Source organism: Bos taurus, chromosome 5 (assembly GCF_002263795.3).
Source record: "Bos taurus isolate L1 Dominette 01449 registration number 42190680 breed Hereford chromosome 5, ARS-UCD2.0, whole genome shotgun sequence".
Lineage (NCBI taxonomy): Eukaryota > Metazoa > Chordata > Mammalia > Artiodactyla > Bovidae > Bos > Bos taurus.
In genome coordinates, this window is record NC_037332.1 from 101,159,661 (window position 1) to 101,173,431 (window position 13,771).

At 44.4% G+C, this 13,771-nt stretch overlaps 2 protein-coding genes across 10 annotated transcripts in view; one reads left to right on the plus strand and one right to left on the minus strand.

The window, feature by feature from the left end:
- RIMKLB (ribosomal modification protein rimK like family member B) overlaps window positions 1–4,695 on the minus strand; it is a 47,691-nt gene extending 42,996 nt beyond the window's left edge. For 2 of the 9 annotated variants that reach the window (XM_059886595.1, XM_005207069.5), the window contains exon 1: window positions 3,536–3,894. The gene's annotated coding sequence lies outside the window, so the exon portion shown is untranslated. Of the gene's footprint in view, window positions 1–1,782; window positions 3,081–3,148; window positions 3,508–3,535; window positions 3,971–4,613 lie in introns of those variants that run through there. The other 7 variants (XM_024991975.2, XM_015471273.3, XM_024991977.2 and 4 more) reach the window with 7 other exon arrangements.
- Window positions 2,661–13,123, plus strand: LOC132345391 (basic proline-rich protein-like). The gene is made up of 4 exons (XM_059887277.1): window positions 2,661–2,677; window positions 3,112–3,452; window positions 3,596–4,639; window positions 11,212–13,123. Exons 1-3 carry the CDS (start codon window positions 2,661–2,663, stop codon window positions 4,417–4,419), a joined length of 1,182 nt encoding a protein of 393 aa, XP_059743260.1. The 3' UTR covers window positions 4,420–4,639; window positions 11,212–13,123.
- The last annotated feature ends 648 nt before the right edge of the window (window positions 13,124–13,771 follow it).

Sequence of the window (13,771 nt, forward strand, 5' to 3'; positions counted from 1 at the left end):
GTGCGCTGTCACTTTTGAAAGAAAAGTAGTAAAAAAAAAAAAAAACCTGGCATAACAATATTCACACAAATTTGTTCTGCTAACTCATCAATTCACAGATAGAGTAGACTCCTCAAGACATTGAAGAGAGAAGTGACTGACAGGGCAAAGGACAGAGAACAATGAAATTAAACTATACACTTTATGAGGACAGAATCCCCATCTATTTTATTCTCAACTAATATCCCCAGTGGGAAGCACAAAACCTCAGAAAGGACAGGGTTAAGAGGGAGTTACTTTAAAGAAGTTTGTTTTACTGAAGTATAACTGGAGATGAAAAAAACATAGCTATTTTCAATATTAAATACCAATACCAAGTAAACGGCCATATAATATCTAAATGTAACTTAGAAATTTAAGTTTTCAGTTTCTCATAAGAAACAAACAACCCAAACCTACTGCTACTTCCCATTCTTGTTATACAACTGATATTGAAATAATTACTTTTGTTAACAATTAAAGTAGGGGCTAGGGTTAGGGTCAGAAAGGAGAGGAAAAAAGATATAAGCAGGGTTCCATGCAGACCAGACTCTAAGGGAGTAGAGCTGGCTAGCTCTGTGGCTTTTGTCCTCCAAGCCAATTTTGAAAGGGAAAAAACACTGGAAAAGAAAACACTGAAACTAACACCATGGCATCAGTTACGATGAAGCCAGAAAATCAGTCCTTGTCTGCAAGCTGAACATTTACACAGATATGTACGGCACATAAATCTAAAGTATATAATATACAGATATTTTTGAAGGTATTATTTCTTAATGACCCTAAAAATATCACAAGCAGGAAAATTCCCAAGTACTGAAAGACAATTTACCCAACCTCTGCGCCTAATCTCCCCTATTCAACCTCTCTTGAAACAACTGCACATGCCAGTACAGCTAACATTGAATAGTACTACTTTTTTCACTGTCCTTATCATAATCTACACCCTCAATTAAATAACACTTCTAAAAGTTCTTTTCTCAAATGCTTATGATAATCCCACTTTCAGAGAGCACTCTTCAAAAACTAACCAGTTTTTGAAGTCTCTACAAATCTACATAAAGTCTCTACATAAAGTCTCTACAAATCTACATCACTTATGTACTCCCCCACCAAGAAAACAGCTATCAGCAAACAACATACAATAAAACTCAATTTTCTCTCTCTTCGTGGGTTGTTCATGGGTACAGAAGTTCTTTCTCCACCCATTTTCTATATTTAGCTTTCTGTCTGCCTCCCAGAGGAAAGTGTTATGTCCCAAAGTGTGGAACAATTAATTCTGCTCTGTTCCATTCCTCTGACCTGGCCCAGTGTTCAGTCCTTCAGCTCAGAGGGAGGAGAGAGGACTTGAGATCACTCTAGTGACTTAACCAGTAGCAAATTCCAGGTAACTACAAATAGGGGAAAGTAAGAATTGGGAGATAATTTGAAAGGTATGTTTCATCTTGTGTCCCAAGAAAGTAATGCACTAAGCTTGGTTGATGTTCAGAGGAAAAAATGAACCTTCACTTTAGAATTTTCTTTACAATATGGCTAAGAAGTGTTAGAATGTTTATAACATACTGCTGGTAATTTCCCTCTGGTGAGCAAAAGCGGACAGAATGAGAAGGAAAAAGGGAAAAAAAAAAGGACAATTTCTTGTTGTTACTCTCCCCTCCATCCCTGAAACAGGAGAAATGATTAACTTATCCAACCAGGAATTGGGCTTCCCAGGTTCGATCCCTGGGTCAGAAAGATCCCATGGAGTGGAAAATGGCAACCTACTCCAGTATTCTTGACTGGAGAATCCCACGGACAGAGGGGTCTGGCGGGCTGCAGTCCATGAGGTCGCAGCAAAGAGCTGAACACAGCACAGCACGCATGGATATCATAACCAGAAACCAAGATCAGTGGAATTTTAGCTGGTAGCCACAAGTCTTGAAGTTTGATTTTAACAGCTCCTTACCCCCTGCAGAGAGAAAGGCAGGATGAGAAAACTGGCTCTTGACTAAGTAGAGGATTCTGAATGTTACTGAACAGAAGACTGAATTTGCTGTTCCCCTTCTTGGTTCTCAGAATCACACACTGCCCACCTCCCCAACAAGGAGACTCCAGCATCGGGGGGTAAGGATAAGAGAAGGTGAGAGAAAACAAGGCAGACAGAGCAAGAAAAACATCAGCCATGTTGCCAAACTAACAACTAAATCCATGACACGAAAGAAGGAAACTAATAGCTAACCAAGACAGAATGGAATAAACAAAAGATCACGTCAAAACAGAATAGGCCTCCTCCCTTTGACACACCAACCAAACAATATAGAAGAAATTTAAACTATAACTACCTTACAACTATATGAGAGCCTTTCATTCCGAAAGTTAGAAAATGAATGGTGACTCTCCATGACTGAAATTTCAGAGGCTGTTTTTAATCCAAATGAATATTTTAAAGTGTGTGGACAATCAACTGATTTTTCAACGACCTTGAAACTATGCGATGTTATCAAAGTGAGGTTTAAAATAAATAATATTTACATTTTAATGGTTAGTTAAAAGTTAAGTCTTCCAGAAACATAATCAACCTATCAAGCCCACAAAAAGAAAATCTTCCATATTAGGCGGCCCAGCTTCCATACAGATTTCAAATCTAACCCAACTCCACAAAGATGTGGGAACAAGTCTGGTAATTAATGGGAAAACAGCACAATGAAAGAATTTACAAGGAGGTTACATGGAGCACGGTTAGTACAAAAATCCCACTCCCAGAAGAGAATCAACGCCTCATCTCTATTCACACACATACGGGGGATAAAACAAATCTGCTACCAGAGATGAGGACAAATTAGTAAGGCAAATCTGAAGTTATTATCCTCTTAACTATTTTGTATTTATGGGGGGAGGGGGTTAAAAGATTTGCATCATGGTCAAATGCCTTTAAAAAAAAAACCAGGACATCCAATTATTAAATGTCACCCCATTCTTATTCAGAGGACTGTCAAAAGGAAAAGGGGGAATAGCTGTCACTTTTTCTAAAACGTGAGGAGGAAAACGTGAAATCAGAACAGAATTAACTGCAGGACTATCACCACCCCCGCCCGCCTCGGTCTCACACCACAGGAATCCGTCTGATGGCACCAGGCGAGGCAGCGATTACCCGGCTCCCGGGGACAGGTTAGCGCCACGCGTGTGCGGCTCGGCCGCGCCTTCCCGGTTCACCACACCCCCTCGACGAGGGGACCGCACTGCTCCGCGCCCGAAGCCGCCGCCGCCTCCCTCCCTCCAGCTTGCCGCACCGGCATCCTCAACCCCTCTCGGCGCGCACTCCCCGCCCGGGGTCCGCCTCACGCCCGCCGCCCCCGGCTCTGAGGAGACCACCGGCCTCCACAAGACTCCGTCCCCGGCGGCTCCCGGGCTCCGGCCCGCTCCTCCGGAGCAAGTTCCGCCCCAACTCGGCCGCGGTGGGCGGGGGTTGAGGCGAAGGGCGGGAGGGCCTCCACCTCTCGCCACGACCCCCTGGGAGGGACGCGAGGGTCCATCTCACCTGGCTCGGGCGGCTCCTCCCTCGCTCTTGGACGGCGGCGCCGGGCTGGCGGCCTCTGAGGGCAGCGCGGGCGGCCGGGCGGGCTGGAAGTCCGAGAAGGAGGGCAGGGGAAGGGGGGTCGGGATGCCGGGAGCCGCCTCCTTTCTCCGCTGCCGCCGCCGCCGCCGCCGCGGCTCCAGCAGCCAGGCCCGACGCCCTCGCCCACTCACCCCCCGCCCCCTTGCTCACAGCCGCGCGGTTGGTGCGGCTCTCCCTCACCCCCACCCCGGCAAACACTCAACCCCACACACGCACACTCACCCCCGGCCGCTCCTCTCTCCCTCACACTCCCTTCACACTCCCTCACTTGCCTGGCGTGCGCGCGGTTGCGCGCGCGACCCCGCTCTCACACAGCGCGCGCGACGCCGGCGGGGGCCGCCCCGCGCTCCCTGAGACCCAAGCGCCGCGCACCGCCCGCCCGCCCGCGTGCCGAGGACCCGCGCGCACACCCGGCCCCGCCCTCCAGACGCTGCTGCGGCGCGGCCGCGGGCCGGGGGGCGGTGGCCGGCGAGCGAGGGGCTGAGCCAGCTAGCCAGCCAGTCGAACCCGACCGAGCGGATCTGACACCTGCGTCGGGACCCGCCCCTCAGGCGCCCCGTCCCCATTCGCAGCCCTTGCGGCCTCTGGGGTCGAGGCGAGGCGGTGGGCGCGCGCACCCGGAGGGCTATGGGAGCTCGAGAGCGCTTCGAGGACGCGCCTTCCCCACCCGCCCCCAAACCGTCCTCACTGAGAAAGGGAAACCGGTGGAGGGGCGAGGTCTGTTCCCAACCCGAAACCGCGTGGTGAATCCCTTCCGTTGTACATACCCTCCCCTCCCTCACAGCCCCTCCTCGGGCCCCACTTAGCCCACCCCTGACGCGAGCCCCCCGAGTCCCCGGACGCGGTAGGCGGTGTGCGTGTCCACCCCTCGGCGCCTCCCGCCCGGCCCCGCCCACCGCCCGCGCTCCCCTGCCGACCCCGGTCCCCGCGAGTCCCTTCAAACGGTGGTCTCCACTCCGGAGGCAGGAGGCAAAGATCTGGGGACAAAGATCGTAAATACCTCTGAGGTCCTTCTCCGTGTTCAGAGTAAGGACAATGCCTCTGTATAGTGTGAGGCCAATTTTTAACTATATCCTATGTTCTCAGGGCTTTTGGCAGGTTTTAAGATGCAGGCGGGGCCGCGTGGCACAGCCAGCTCTACCACTTAGAAACCAGTGTAAACCTTGGGCAAATGAAGTGACCTAACTTTCTCTGAGGCTTTGTTCTGAACAGCGTATGTTCCAAGGTTGCTGTGAGAATGAAATGTGATAATACACTTGAAAGCATTTTGTAAATTCTCAAGCTTTGCGTAAAAAGGAATGTTCACTTCAGTATGTTTCTTCACAGTATGGCTGAGAAGGGACAGATTTTTTAAAAGATGGTGCTGGTAATTTCACGCTGGTGAGGAAGGTCCAAAAACTCCTCTGCAAAGGAGCGTAAGAATATGAATCTGTTGAAAACAACCCAAATGTGAGTGGGGAAGGAAGATGTGTATAGATAGGACAGAATACTATTCAGCCATAAAAAAGAATGAAAGAGTGCCCTTTGTAGAAAGGTGGATGACCCTAGAGGTCAAACCAAAGACCAATACCATATGATATCCCTTATATGCAGAGTCTAAAATATTATACAAATGAAGTAACTTATCTACAAAAGAGAAACACAGACTGAGAACAGGCTTCAGAGAGTGGAATTGGGGGAGAGATGGCTTGGAAGTTTGGGATTAGCAGTTACTAACTGTTATAGTGAATGGATACACAAGGTCCTACCATACCATACAGCACAAGGAACTATATTCAATATCCTGTGATAAACCACAGTTATATGGAAAATAGTCATTTCCAAATAACCTTACTTATTTCTTACCCCCAGATATCGCCAGCTGTGCTACAGTTGTGTCCTGACAAGTCAGCCTTCTTGCAGATCACAATAGCTTCTCAGTCCCCTCAGCCAACAAATTCTTTTCAGCATTCCTTCCCCAATCTTTACAGTCTGCTTTTTTATTTATTTACCACAGAGTCCCCTGACTGAGAAATGTAGCATGATTTAGGGTGTTGTACTGCTGTTACTATATGTTATGACACTGAGTGTAACCTAGGATAGTGAACAAATTTTCATCAAAGATACACGTAGAGGGGCAAAAGTGCTATATGACCTGTTGTTGTCTAGCTGCTAAATTGTATGACAGTCTTTTGCGACCCCATGGACTGTAGCCCACCAGGCTCTTCTGTCCATGGGCTTTCCCAGGCAGAAATACTGGAGTGGGTTGCCATTTCCTTCTCCAGGGTATCTTCCTGACTCAGGGATCAAACCCACATCTCCTGCATTAGCAGGTGGATTCTTTACCACTGAGCCAACAGGGAAATACATATGATCTACTACCTTCAAGAGAAAGGGGGAAAGGTCTACAGAACTAAAATGTTACTATATAGTCCACTGTGATACTATCTCCTGGAACATAAAGTACTTCTCTTCAGTCTGAAGAGGAAAGAGAATTATTTTGCAATCAAAGCTTGATCACAGAGATATGACCACAATGAGCCCAAGAAACCCAGGGAAACTGGCACAGAGAAAAGGTTGCAGACATGCCCAACAGAGGATCCCAATTCACAGTGCCATGAACATCCAGGAAAACCAGGTTGTATAGGTGAAAGTGTGGATAGGGAGTATTAGACTAGTAACTAACTAGCTGCTTATCTTTTTAAAAAATGCTATCAATCATTCAATACACTATCACTATGTGCCAGACACATCCTAAGAAATTCAGAAAACACAGCAACTTTGCTTTCACGTAACCTAGTCAGGGAAACAAAAAAACAAACCTGGGAGTATATTTTTAAAAAACAAAACCAGTGAGAGACTTACCTGGTGGTCCAGTGGCTAAGACTCTGCCTTCCTTTCCTGTTCGGGGAACTAGATCCCACAGGCCTAAGACCTGGTGCAGCCAAATTAAATCCATAACTTTAAAAAAAGAAAGCACAAAGCTAGTGGCATGACACTGTATTTTTAGCATTTCCATAGTGGGAAAGCAAGGTTCAGTTTCTTAGGTTCAATCATAAGTTCGAAGTAGTTATAGGTTTCATAGGTTGATGGTAGTTATGTCTGGACAGGTAAGGACTCATCTCTTCAGGAACAATGTAGTTTATCTTGATTTAATCATGCACCATTCGTTTTTAACCCATAAATTAATATTCTTCAGAAGAGGGTCAGTTGACTCCCTTGAGAAGCCATATTATTAGTAACCTCACATCTCTGGAGTCAGATAAATCTGATTTATCTGATTTGAAATCCTAGCTTTATTTACTGGTGTCATGGGATCGTCACCTCAGTTTTCTTGTCAACAAAATGAAGATTATTTCATTGAACTTTAAGGACTCATGAAAGTGAAAGTGGCTCAGTCGTGTCGGATTCTTTGCAACCCCATGGACTATACAGTCCATGGAATTCTCCAGGCCAGGATACTGGAGTGGGTAGCTATTCCCTTTTCCAGGAGATCTTCCCAGTTCAGGGATTGAACCCAAATCTCCTGCATTGCAGGTGGATTCTTTACCAGTTGAGCCACCAGGGAAACTCAAGGATTCATGAGGTAACATAAATATAATGCACTATATAGAAACTGCACATTAGCTATTATTATACATGGCTGATACCAAAATAGTCAAATACCAAAGAGAAGTTATACAATGTTCAGACATGTGGTGATAGTACAAAGATACATATTTACTGATGTCCCTTTGATTGTGAGACCAACTCTACCCTGAATAATATGTGAGACAAAGTTAAAGTACATCCTTTTCATAAAGCAAAACATTTCCAGATTTTTGTTCTTAGACATAATAGAACCACTGGGGAGCTTACATCAGAATATCTGGGGTTGGGGTCCAGACACCAGTATTTGCTAACACACTTCTGGGAATTCTAAAGACCAAGGTTTAGACAACAGAGATGCTGGAATTATCTGTATGACTTTATTAAAATGCTCTTGGTGGACAATGTGAAAACAGTAATGGGGGAGGCACATAAAACTGATGAAACAAAATCTCCCAACCAAGTTGCCCAGGTTCTCTCTGATTCCACTCGAGTTGCCCTAGTGTATAGTTACATCAGTCAGAAAAGCATAACTCATCTACCACGGAGACTGCAGGTCAAGCAAAAATCTTTAAGTACCCCATAGCCACCATCTGGTGCATGTCTTTACCTCCTGGGGTTAAAGACAAAGAAACCAGCTGGGATTTGATCAAAATGAAAGGCCCAAAGTAGTAAAGAGAAAACAGGAAGGAATCTAGGATTGTTATCAGTACCTAAAATAGTGTCCACCAGTAGGATATCTAATGTGATTTTTGTGGGTGGAGAAAAGGTAGTGAGTCTTCTATCAGAATGGACACAAGCAAATAAGGAACAGTAGCAGCAGCTGCAGTCAGTCTAGCTTTCCTCAGGCTTCCTCTCCCAGAGTCAGCCGGCTAGAACCAGCCTGGCAACAACAGTCTTCACAGTTAAACCCTGATCTAGCCTTTCTCCACCCACGTCCCTCCTCCTTTCCCTCCACTCCATTTCTGCACAGTAAGCTGAGCGCCTCTAACTATGCTAAGAAAATGCAATGCCAACACAAAGGAGGATGGGGTGGGAAGAGCCAGGAAAGACGGTACATTGGCTGAATCACAGAAGGAAAAAGTGTAAAGGAAAAAGACTTAGAAAGAGCACGATATAGGTTTTTTTTGTCCCCTTCCTTTAGTTGTATCTGCCCACTGTCTCTTTTACTATACTACACAAGAGTACACAGAATGTTTAATGCAGATTCCTTAGCCTTCACCTTTGACTTTCTGAATTTGCCAGAGGATCTGCATTTTTTTTGGGGGGGTGGGGGCGCCAAACACAAAGCTTATAGAATCAGCCAATAGCCTGCAAGCTTACCACGTAATTCTTAGACACAGGAAAGTTTGAGAATAGTGTCTTAAAGAAACAAGCCATCTGTAAAATATTCTTAATTTAAAGCACTCGGCATTTATAAACTCAGTGGAAGCCCCAAGCAACCTTGTAATGTTGAGTAAATATTGTTAGTCTCTTCTAACAGAAGAAAAAATTGAGGCAATGAGGTAACATCATTGGTGCCAATTTCCCAGTCTCCGGATTCTCTATCCACTGGAGTTTATTAAAAGTATCTCAATCTAGGCTTCCCTGGTGGCTCAGTGTGTAAACAGTCTGCCTGCCAATGCACGAGACATGGGTTCGATTCCTGGGCAGGGAAGATCCCACATGCCACAGAGCAACTAAGCCCCTGAGCCACAACTATTGAGCCCATGCTTTAGAGCCCAGGAACCAGAACTACTGAAGCCCGTGCACCCTAGAACCCATGCTCTACAACAAGAGAAGCCACCGCCATGAGAAGCCCACATACTGCAACTGGAGAGTAGTCCCCGCTCTTTGCAACTAGAGAAAAGCCCAAACAGCAATAAAGACCCAGTAATAAATAATAAAAGTAAACTTTTATTAGTAGTATCTCAGTCTAGGAAGAATGGAAGAAGAGAGAATGGACTAAGCAAATGTGGAAAGGTAACAGCATGTTCTCTTTAAAGAAATAATAGGGGGAAAAAGAAATAGGGGAGAACCCTCCACTCAGGGCAGAGAGTCATCTGATTGAATTTGGTGACATTTCAACCATAGAAATGATATCTAACCACACATGAGCTGTTGGATCTGCCATGAATGTCACCAGTAGCACCTTGAATGATTAACAAATATTTACAGATTGAATGGATGAAAGAATGAATGAGTTCTGGGATCATTCTAATGACCTGGCACCATCTTGATTGCTCTGGTCCTGTTGCTGCATTTTTCACATTTAAAAAATTAGACTAGGGCTTCCCTGGTGGCTCAGTGGTAAAGAATCTGCCTGCCAATGCAGGAGATGCGGGTTCGATCCCTATCTTAGAAGATCCCACGTAGCATGGGGCAACTAAGCATGTGTACCACAACTACTAAGCCTGTGCTCTAGAGCTGGGAGCCACAACGGCTGAAGCCCTAGAGCACTCAGCAACAAAAGAAGCCACCAAAATGAGAAGCCAATGCACTGCAACTGGAGAGTAGCACCCACTCTCTGCAATCAGAGAAAAGCCTGAGCAGCAACGAAGACCTAGTACACCCACTAAGTAAATAAATAAATAAAATTATAAAAAGTTGGACTGGGGAGCTCCATTCATTAGTCTGAGTTCATGTAATTATCTTCTATGCAAAGAAACAGAACAATATCTATTTCTTCATTTTGTTTTTAAATCATTCTTGCTCTCTTGGGTTTCAAACCTGTAGTGATCATTAAGCTAGATTTATTTAATCTTCCTTACTTTTCTCTTAGGTTAAATAGAAAACTCTACCTGACTCGCCCAAACTCAGTTTGGGATTCATCCTGGCAGCATGAGGAAACACTGAAAAGAAAGAAAGAAAAAAGGAAAAAGAAATTTTATGTCGAGTGACAGTGCAATTACTAGGCAAATCTCTAATATAAAAGTTCCAAACCTTCCTGCTAGTTTTCCAAAAGTTTTCTGGACAATTAGGACAGACAAGCTAGGCCAAGATTATTGTTGTTGTTTAATTGGTCAGTCATGTCCAACTCTTTACGACCCCATGGACTGTAGCCCTCCAGGCTCCTCTGTCCATGGGGTTTCCCAAGCAAGAATACTGGAGTGGGTTGCCATTTCCTTTTCTAGGAAATCTTCCGGACCCAGGGATCAAAACTGTGTCTCCTGCATTGGTGGCGGATTCTTAACCACTGAACCATCTGAGGAACAGAGAGTTTGAATAACTTGTTCAAACTCACACAGCTATTACTAGCTAGCAAGTGGCAAAGCCATGATTTGAATTCAAGCATCAAAGTACATACTCTGAACCAACTTCTTATAAACCCTCAATGACTGCACAGTTGATTTCGTCAGCAGTTTCCTCCTACTACTTAGTATGTAAAGTAGTATTAGGATAGCAATGCCTGATATTTTGACATGTCTCTAACATAACATACAATTGATAAATAACGGTGTGTGTGTGTATTAGAATTTGTCACAAAGAATCTAGGAATCCATCAATCAAACATATAAAGATTCAACCAAAAAACTATTACTGTTACTGTCTGAATATGTATAGGTTCTACTGTGATCAACAAAGTACCAATTCATTTGTCATAGATGGATTTGCTAAAGTCACAGATTTTTTATCATTAAGCTTCTCAAACTTCAGTTGCTGAACAGAAAAACTACTATTTTGTGGGAAATTGTGAAATGCTTTGAGGTTCAAAAGGGACCCATTAATAGGTTGGGGCAAAAAAGGATTTAGCAGAAACTCAGGATTTACTAGACAAATCAGGGTTCATGCCTGACAGAGAGGGCAGAAAGTAGGTCAGTGTCCCTGGCAGTCAGAGCTGGTAGAGAGTAATGTCACCCGAGAAATGGCAGGGGGTGGGGAGGGTTGGGGGTGGGGAATGGAATTTAAGGTGGAGAAGTGGAGAGACCCTTTGAGGTGGGGAACTGTGGGGGCGGGAGGGGAGGAATTTACAGAGGCCGGCTTAAAGCCTGCCTTTCACCAGATAATGGCAGAAACAGCTGAATCTCTGCTTCCTCCTCCTTTTCCCCCAGGCTGCTTTCTCCCAGGCCTTATTCCCTACCTCGGATCAACATCAGACCCCCTCTGCTGGAGACAAAGACACCAGAGAAGGGAATGAGGGAAAAGACAAGCCTGAAAAGGAATAATTTCCATAAAGGAGAGAGTGGTGAGGAGAGAAGTGAAGAGAATTTTAATCAAATCCAGGGAAACATGATGAGAAACAAGAAGGAGCAAGGCAGATGAAAAGAAAGGGAGAAGATGGCTGAATAAAATAAAAGACATATTAATGAATGGAGGACAAGTAGTACCGGAAATACAGTTATAATAATCTCTAATGTTTTAAAAATGAAGCAAGCAAAGAGCTGAGGAAGACATCGTAATGACTGCAATTTGAAGCCATCCAAAATATGTAGTGTTTTTGCAACAAAGCAAAACAAATAGGGTCCCAATTAAGACTTCCCTCCCCAGCCCACCTCCAAGTTCAAAGTTATGCTATTTATCCACGGAGATCTAGAAGTTCTCACTCCAGGTGTAGGTAGTCCCTGTCAAATTGTTAATAATCATAGTAATAACAATAACTACTTCTGGAATGCAGAGACTGTATTTCAACACCCCTGTTTTTGAAATATCATGGACTTCATGAACTATTTCAATCACTAAACAATTATAAAGAATTAAAATGAAACAAATTCCTGATCAAAACTGAATGTCCTTGGTTTGAGCCTATCCAGGGATGCCCCTCCCCCCAAAAAAACCCCCAAACTGGACATCTTTCCATTACAGCCAATAGCTCTCTGATCTAACAACAGCACCAAAAAAAAAAAAAAAGCCCCTATCTCTCATGTAAGAACTGATAATGTTCGTTTCTGGATAACTGTTAAGTTTTAAACTATCCCCTGGTGTAACCAAAATATATGTGTAATGTACCTGCCAAGATGAATTGTGTCTAGAAAGAAATAAGGGAGGAAAAACTAGGAAATAATCTCATCAAGGTACCAGAGGAACTAAAGATATATATAGTATATATATATATAGTTCCTACATCGGGAAGAATGTTGCTTTTCTTTCTCGCTTCCTTACAAATTTCTTCCAAGTAAGGAATTTTTCGTGCTTATATTCTGTTTCTCATTCATTTCTCCTTTCTCCAATTTTTTTTTCTTTCTCTTGTTGCAACAAGCTTCTCTATTTCCACCTCAAGTTGCCCCCATATTTCCTTCTGACTTTGTTGCACCTTGGCTTAGTCAGCCAGACTTCCACTCCACTCAGAGCTGGAATCTGAAACAGCGCATTTGGCAAAAAGTCAGTCACACATACCACACAACCACAAACAAGCACTCTGACTGCAAAATTCTTTCAACGGTACATTCCTGTTTCTTGCAGTCAGCAGTTCACATAGACCCGCGATCTGAAATAAGCAACGCATACATTCACATGCATTCTGCATGCACATGGCCTCCGCAGTCAGCTCACAAAGACACAGTATCTGCAGAAAGGTCTTGCAGGCAGCATACACAGGGAGCGCATTCCCCGCCCCCTTTCATGGCTCTTCCTGACTGGCTCTTTCTCCCAGCCACCTCCGCCCCTCCCGCTGCCTGGCAGTGACTCCCCTCCTTTTCCGGCAGTTTAGTAACTGCGGTACCATCCATCACTCCCCCAGCAGATCCTCGGGCGAAGCGATTGTTTCTTGACGCTCTCTTTTCCCCAGACTGGGAACTTGCTCTTGCAAAAGGACTGTCAGAACAGAAACTTCTGGAACACAATACTGTGGCCTGGTCCCTAGTGTACTAACTTGTTTGCACAGTTTAATTTTGCCGTGGGAGGCTTGGAGAGAAGGAAAAAGGAGAAAGGAAACAGAAGGGAAGGAAGGAGAGAAAGCCGCGGGAGGCATTTCCATGAAGACAACTTGAACAAAAGCAGAGAAACAAGAGTTAGGAGGGGACAGCAGAGGAGAGACCAAACTGAAGTGTGAAAATAAACGGAGAAACTAAGAAAAAAGAAGTATAAAGGTTTATTGAAATTTTTGTTACCCACTGAGTAACTGAGGTGATTCTAGAAGGAGGTCAGAAGATTCAGTAGGTGAATCAGAGATAAAACAATCTCCTGATGAGATTGTATCGTTTGCAATTTCTGAAAAAGACGAAACAGACAACAGTCACGACAGGAACACAAACTACTCATTTGAAAGATGCTTGGAAAGAAAGTACATTTGAATTTCAGTTAAACTAACAGATGATCTATCCCAAATAGTGCAGTTTTTGAGATATACTAAAATTATTAGTGCAGGTCAAATTTATTTAACCATCGTGCATTTTTTTCTGGCAGTCACACTTTCAGAGGATTCTGACTCAGGCTCTCAGGTTTAAGAAATACTGGTATGAAGAAGTCTGAAGTCCTCGCTTTTAGGAACACCTCCACCTGGAGGTGTTCTTACCCCATTTGCAGTTTGTAATCCCCACGCCAGTCACGCCAGTCACACCAAACTGAAACTCAAGAGTTTTCATTGTGATGTACATTGGATTATTTTGATGTACTAAGGCTTGACAACCACTCTTCCTCACAATTCTTTCATGGAGCCCTCCCTAAATCTGCATG